This window comes from Centropristis striata, chromosome 24, assembly GCF_030273125.1.
Source record: "Centropristis striata isolate RG_2023a ecotype Rhode Island chromosome 24, C.striata_1.0, whole genome shotgun sequence".
Taxonomy (NCBI): Eukaryota; Metazoa; Chordata; class Actinopteri; order Perciformes; family Serranidae; genus Centropristis; species Centropristis striata.
In genome coordinates this window covers 317,965-325,464 of record NC_081540.1, presented here as the reverse complement: position 1 = coordinate 325,464, position 7,500 = coordinate 317,965, and the positions used below count along the sequence as shown (strand labels likewise).

At 37.9% G+C, this 7,500-nt stretch overlaps 1 protein-coding gene across 2 annotated transcripts in view; it reads left to right on the top strand.

Moving 5' to 3' along the window:
* LOC131963131 (dedicator of cytokinesis protein 9-like) overlaps window positions 1-4,952 on the top strand; it is a 67,282-nt gene extending 62,330 nt beyond the window's left edge. For both annotated transcript variants that reach the window (XM_059328279.1, XM_059328280.1), the window contains exons 49-52: window positions 1,176-1,366; window positions 2,330-2,430; window positions 3,142-3,280; window positions 4,817-4,952. In XM_059328279.1, the coding sequence (XP_059184262.1) occupies window positions 1,176-1,366; window positions 2,330-2,430; window positions 3,142-3,280; window positions 4,817-4,930 (545 nt within the window). In that variant the 3' untranslated portion in view covers window positions 4,931-4,952. The remainder of the gene's footprint in view (window positions 1-1,175; window positions 1,367-2,329; window positions 2,431-3,141; window positions 3,281-4,816) is intronic.
* Window positions 4,953-7,500: the final 2,548 nt, after the last annotated feature.

Sequence of the window (7,500 nt, the reverse complement as noted above, 5' to 3'; positions counted from 1 at the left end):
AGTGTAATAACCTGACTCCTCCTCTCCTCCTCTGCTCCTCCTGCTCCTCCTCCTCCTAGCGACCCACTGCTTCCCGTACGTGAAGAAGCGTGTTGTAGTTTAATAACCTGACTCCTCCTCTCCTCCTCTGCTCCTCCTGCTCCTCCTCCTCAGCGACCCACTGCTTCCCGTACGTGAAGAAGCGTGTTGTAGTTTAATAACCTGACTCCTCCTCTCCTCCTCTGCTCCTCCTGCTCCTCCTCAGCGACCCACTGCTTCCCGTACGTGAAGAAGCGTGTTGTAGTTTAATAACCTGGCTCCTCTCCTCCTCTCCTCCTGCTCCTCCTCCTCCTAGCGACCCACTGCTTCCCGTACGTGAAGAAGCGTGTTGTAGTTTAATAACCTGACTCCTCCTCTCCTCCTCTGCTCCTCCTGCTCCTCCTCCTCAGCGACCCACTGCTTCCCGTACGTGAAGAAGCGTGTTGTAGTTTAATAACCTGACTCCTCCTCTCCTCCTCCTCTCCTCCTGCTCCTCCTCAGCGACCCACTGCTTCCCGTAGGTGAAGAAGCGTGTTGTAGTGTAATAACCTGACTCCTCCTCTCCTCCTCTGCTCCTCCTGCTCCTCCTCCTCAGCGACCCACTGCTTCCCGTAGGTGAAGAAGCGTGTTGTAGTTTAATAACCTGACTCCTCCTCTCCTCCTCTGCTCCTCCTGCTCCTCCTCCTCAGCGACCCACTGCTTCCCGTACGTGAAGAAGCGTGTTGTAGTTTAATAACCTGACTCCTCCTCTCCTCCTCTGCTCCTCCTGCTCCTCCTCCTCAGCGACCCACTGCTTCCCGTACGTGAAGAAGCGTGTTGTAGTGTAATAACCTGACTCCTCCTCTCCTCCTCTCCTCCTCTGCTCCTCCTGCTCCTCCTAGCGACCCACTGCTTCCCGTACGTGAAGAAGCGTGTTGTAGTTTAATAACCTGACTCCTCCTCTCCTCCTGCTCCTCCTGCTCCTCCTCCTAGCGACCCACTGCTTCCCGTACGTGAAGAAGCGTGTAGTAGTCTAATAACCTGACTCCTCCTCTCCTCCTCTCCTCCTCCTCCTCCTCCTCAGCGACCCACTGCTTCCCGTACGTGAAGAAGCGTGTTGTAGTTTAATAACCTGACTCCTCCTCTCCTCCTCTGCTCCTCCTGCTCCTCCTCCTCAGCGACCCACTGCTTCCCGTACGTGAAGAAGCGCGTGGCGGTGATGTACCAGCACCAGACGGAGCTGAGCCCCATCGAGGTGGCGGTGGATGAGATGAGCTGTAAGGTGGCGGAGCTCCGTCAGCTCTGCTCCGCCTCCGACGTAGACATGATCAAGCTGCAGCTCAAGCTGCAGGGCAGCATCAGCGTCCAGGTAACAGGAGGAGCAGACACCTCCTCCAGGAGGAGCAGACATTATTATTACTCCTTCCAGCTCCACCAGGGGCCTCAAACTATAATTACCTGGGGGCCGCTGGAGGGACTATCACAATGACCAAAAGAAGACACAAAATGACTAAAAAAAGACACAAGATGACTATAAAAAGACACAAAATGACTAAAAAAAGACACAAGATGACCAAAAAAAGACACAAAATGACCAAAAAAAGACACAAAATGACTAAAAAAAGACACAAGATGACAAAAAAGATACAAAATGACTAAAAAAAGACACAAAATGACCAAAAAAAGACACAAAATGACTAAAAAAAGACACAAGATGACTAAAAAAAGATACAAAATGACTAAAAAAAGAAACAAAATGACTAAAAAAAGAAACAAAATGACAAAAAAAACACAAAATGACTAAAAAAAGACACAAAATGACTAAAAAAAAGACACAACATGACTAAAAAAAGAAACAAAATGACTAAAAAAAGAAACAAAATGACAAAAAAACCACAAAATGACTAAAAAAAGACACAAAATGACAAAAAAAGATACAAAATGACAAAAAAAAGACACAAAATGACAAAAAAAAAGACAACATGACTAAAAAAAAATACAAAATGACTAAAAAAAGATACAAAATGACTAAAAAAAGAAACAAAATGACTAAAAAAACACAAAATGACTAAAAAAAAGACACAAAATGACTAAAAAAGAAACAAAATGACAAAAAAAACACAAAATGACTAAAAAAAGACACAAAATGACAAAAAAAGATACAAAATGACTAAAAAAAGACACAAAATGACAAAAAAAAGACAACATGACTAAAAAAAGACACAACATGACTAAAAAAAGGAGCAAACACCTCCTGAAGGAGGAGTTAACAGGCTGCTTTAGATCATGTCTCTGCTCCTGCTGTGTGTGACCTCTGACCCCTGTCCTCCAGGTGAACGCCGGGCCCCTGGCCTACGCCAGAGCCTTCCTGGACCAGTCCAGTGCCAAGAAATACCCCGACAACAAGGTCAAGCAGCTCAAAGAGGTCTTCAGGTACCCACACGTCCTCACAAACCACCACAACAAACTTATTCTGGGGTTTTTTACTCTGGTTGTCATTTTGTGTTGTTGTTTCTTTTCCTTTTGTATGAATGTGTGCTTGTATGTGTGTGTGTATGTATGATGACTGTGTATAGGTAAATTGTATTTATGTTTTGTAAAACAAGACGTGTTTAGACAAGGATTGTAACTCGTCATATTTAAGGAGAGAGGTGGGAGTTTATACGTTTTATTCTTCTTCTCTCCTTTTCTAATCTTTATTCTACATTCATGTTAAATGTTTTGTCTGACTCTTTTTATTATTATTTTGTTTTCATATTTGAAATAAACTTAAATCAATCAGTTATTGTGTGAGGAGGATAAACAAGTGTCTGGCTCATTATGTGAAGGTCCTCAGAGTGTGTAAGGTCCTGGTTGTAGTGAGTCCTGACTGTGTGAAGGTCCTCAGAGTGTGTAAGGTCCTGGTTGTAATGAGTCGTGACCGTGTGGAGGTCCTCAGTGTGTGTAAGGTCCTGGTTGTAGTGAGTCCTGACTGTGTGGAGGTCCTCAGAGTGTGTAAGGTCCTGGTTGTGTCTCCTCAGGCAGTTTGTGGAGGCGTGTGAAGGTCCTCAGAGTGTGTAAGGTCCTGGTTGTGTCTCCTCAGGCAGTTTGTGGAGGCGTGTGCAGGTCCTCAGAGTGTGTAAGGTCCTGGTTGTGTCTCCTCAGGCAGTTTGTGGAGGCGTGTGGTCAGGCTCTGGGGGTGAACGAGCGTCTGATTAAAGAGGACCAGCAGGAATATCATGATGAGATGAAGGCCAACTACAGGGACCTGACCAGGGAGCTGTCCTCCATCATGCACGAACAGGTCAGCATCATCATCATCATCACACACAACATTATTATTATTACTCCTTCCAGCTCCACCAGGGGCCTCAAACGATAATTACCTGGGGGCCGCTGGAGGCACTATCACAATGACCAAAAAAAAGACACTAAATGACAAAAAAAAGACACAAAATGACTTAAAAAAGACACAAAATGACTAAAAAAAGACACAAAATGACTAAAAAAGACACAAAATGACTAAAAAAAGACACAAAATGACAAAAAAAGATACAAAATGACTAAAAAAAGACACAACATGACTAAAAAAAGACACAAAATGACTAAAAAAAGACACAAAATGACTAAAAAAGATACAAAATGACTAAAAAAAGACACAAAATGACTAAAAACAGACACAACATGACTAAAAAAAGACACAGAATGACTAAAAAAAGACAAAATGACTAAAAAGACACAAAATGACTAAAAAAAGATATAAAATTACAAAAAAAGACAAAATGACTAAAAAAAGACACAAAATGACTAAAAAAAGACACAAAATGACTAAAAAAGACAAGAAAATAAAAAAAAGACACAAAATGACTAAAAAAAAGACACAAAATGACTAAAAAAAGACACAAAATTACAGAAAAAGACACAAAACGACTAAAGAAGACACTAAATGACAAAAAAAAGACACAAAAGGACAGAAAAAGACACAAAACGACTAAAAAAAGACACAAAATGACTAAAAAAAGATACAAAATGACTAAAAAAAGACACAAAATAACAAAAAAAGACACAAAATAACAAAAAAAGACACAAAATGACTTAAAAAAGACACAAAATAACAAAAAAAAGACACAAAATGACTTAAAAAAGACACAACATGACTAAAAAAAGACACAAAATGTCTTAAAAAAAGACACAAAATGACTAAAAAAGACACAAAATGACTAAAAAAAGACACAAAATGATCTTTGAACACTAACTGCAGTCTGAAGCTTGAACATGAAGTTTTGTGCATGTTTAATATTGTGACTGTGATATAAATGTGTTTATGTTTATTAGTGATATAAATGTGTTTCTGTTTATTAGTGTCTGTAACTAACATCACTAACACTAACATGTTTCTCTCTGTGTTTGTGTCTCTGTGCTGCTGATCAGATCGGATGGTAAAACTGATTCTCTTCCTGTTTATAGAGGAAATAAAGAAATCTCTTTCATATTTACACTGATTCACTCACATGCAAATATACAAACACTTTGACTGTTCTGAGTGGTTTTAACAGATAAATACATCGTGTTTTATTGTTTTTATTATGCAAAGTGTCTTTGAGCAGCTTTACAAATAACTTATTATTATTAATAAATAGAAATAAAAAGATCTGAGAGTTTTTATTCTTTATGTCAGAGTTCTGAGATGATTTTATGTCTCAAGAGAAGAAGATTATCAGTAAAGACAGAAAGATTTCCTGCAGTTAAACAGAATAAAAATAGATTTCCTGCAGTCTGTCTGTGTGTTTCACTGTTAAACAGTATAAATATTAATATTAATATTTAATATCTTCCTCAGATCGTCCCGGTGGAGGACGGTTCTCGCAGCGCTCTGTCTCATTCTCTGGGCATCTTCAACGCCATCAGCAACACCAACACCACCACCACCACAGGCTCCTCCACCACACTCTGATCCTCCACAGAGATCTGATCCAGATCCTCCTCCTCCTCCTCATGAGGATGAAGAGGAGCGTGGACTCCTCCTGTCTGCTGTTGACGTGATCAGCTGTTAGTTCCTGAGGAGCTGAGACTCTTCACTCATCCACAGTTTATACACATTATTAGACTGTTTCTGACACCATGAAGCTCTCTGGTTCTCCTGGAGAGGAAGAGGAGGAGGAGGAGGAGGAGGAGGAGGAGGAGGAGGAGGAGGAGGAGGAGGAGGAGGAGGAGGAGGAGGAGATGTGGTGGATCAGTTGTATCTCCATGAGTCTGTCAGAGAGAAACATTTGACCCAATCCTCATCATGTGGTCTCTGTAAACCACCACAGAGGATCTAAAATGAATCCAGATGTTTCAGTTCAGACTTCCAGCTTTATTTTGAAGGTTTTAGATCAGCTGAGTAACTTTTGGTCCCTTAAAAATGTGGAGGACACATATTATATTATATTATATATTATATAAAATGTGACTCCTACAACGTTCACCTGATTTGGTTGTAAATATCCTCAAATTAACTCTCTATTTTTGGCATTTTTGTACATTTTTCTCTCTCTTTTTTATGTTTCATGTGTTGATCATGTTGCTGTGTTCCAGCTTGAGGTATCAACTTTTTGCAGGAACTTTTCTTTTTAGTAAAATATTTTTTAATCCTTTGTTTTTAACCCTTCCATGTCTTTTATCCTCATCAGTGCATTTTAACCCTCTGGTGACTCGTACACACTAAAACTGATATTAAATCACCAAACATCAATATTTATTTCAGATTTTTTTCATAAATCTCTTAAACAACTTCAGACTTGTTCAAAACTACCAAACATTAAATCATTTTCAGATTGATATATTTGATTTTTTTCATATTTTCTTCCAAAAGAACACAAAAAATGAATTATTTCCCATATAATAAATATTATGGAGGGTTTTGGTGGTGATTGGAGTCTTGGATATGATATTTGATGTCTTTAGTATTTTATATAGTAACAGATGAACCCTAGGGTATTAAATTAAAGCTGGAAGTCACGACTGTTTCATTTTAAATGGATTGTGTTGGTGTTCAGAGCTGAAACGCTGATAAAACTGTGTTTTGGTCTAAATATTTGTGTATGTATTATGAGTGTAGATGCCACTGCTGTAACCAACACACACTCAGTATTTTATACTTGTACCTTTTATATTTTGCTCCAGATTTATCCTCCGTCTTCCTCTGATTTTACAGATTTATCCTCTATATTTTAGGCCAACAGACGTGTATATAAATATATAAATATAGAATCTGTCTGCAGCCACGTGAACCAACTATTTTCACCTATTTTCTCTAAAGAACGTGTGCAATATTTTCTACCTGCTGCACAGAGAACAAACCAACACCAGAGACTCAGTCTGAGACTCTAAAGCTCCTCAACACCAGGAGACCTTAAAAGACTTTAAAAGACTTTAAAAGACTTTAAAAGACTTTAAAAGACTTGGAAAGACTTGGAAAGACTTTAAAAGACTTGGAAAAGACTTGGAAAAGACTTTAAAATACTTTAAAAGACTTTAAAAGACTTTAAAAGACTTGGAAAGACTTTAAAATACTTTAAAAGACTTTAAAAGACTTTAAAAGACTTGGAAAGACTTTAAAAGACCTTAAAAGACTTTAAAAGACTTGAAAAGACTTGGAAAGACTTGGAAAGACTTTAAAAGACTTTAAAAGACTTGGAAAGACTTTAAAAGACTTTAAAAGACTTGGAAAGACTTTAAAAGATTTTAAAAGACTTTGAAAGACTTTAAAAGACTTTAAAAGACTTGGAAATACTTTAAAAGATTTTAAAAGACTTTGAAAGACTTTAAAAGACTTTAAAAGACTTGGAAAGACTTGGAAAAGATTTTAAACGACTTTGAAAGACCTTAAAAGACTTTAAAAGACTTTAAAAGACTTGGAAAAGACTCGTGAAGACTCGTGTCCCGTCTAAAGACAAGTCTGGTGGTGTTGAGCAGCTTGAGACTCGGAGGTGCAGGTGTTTGGTTTCTCTTCTCTCCTCTGTGTTTCTTTGATGACCTGTGAGGTATTTTTACTGGATGATGCTCATGTACAGATGTTAAACACTCTGAATAAATATAAAATATATTAATATCTGATGTTTGTTACATGCACTTTTTATTTCCTTTCCTGCAGAGCAGAGCTGTGTCTGCACCAAGGTTACAATAGTTCTGGAGTTTTCATCAGTTTTAGTTTTAAACTCGTTGTGATTTTTTGTTTTCAGATTCAGTTTTAATGAGTTTTCAGAGTGAGTTTGCTAGGTTTAATTAGTTTTTATTTTTTGGAAAATGCAAACGTAAATTTGTCACTTTTTTCTTGTAAATTTGTTACTTTTTTTCTTTAAATTTGTCACTTTTCTTTCTTAAAATTTTATTTTTTTTCCCATAAATTTGTCAATTTTTTTCTTTACATTTTATTTTTTTTCCCGTAAATTTGTCACTTTTTTCTTGTAAATTTGTCACTTTTTTTCTTTAAATTTGTCACTTTTTTCTTGTAAATTCTATATTTTTTTCCAGTAAATGTGT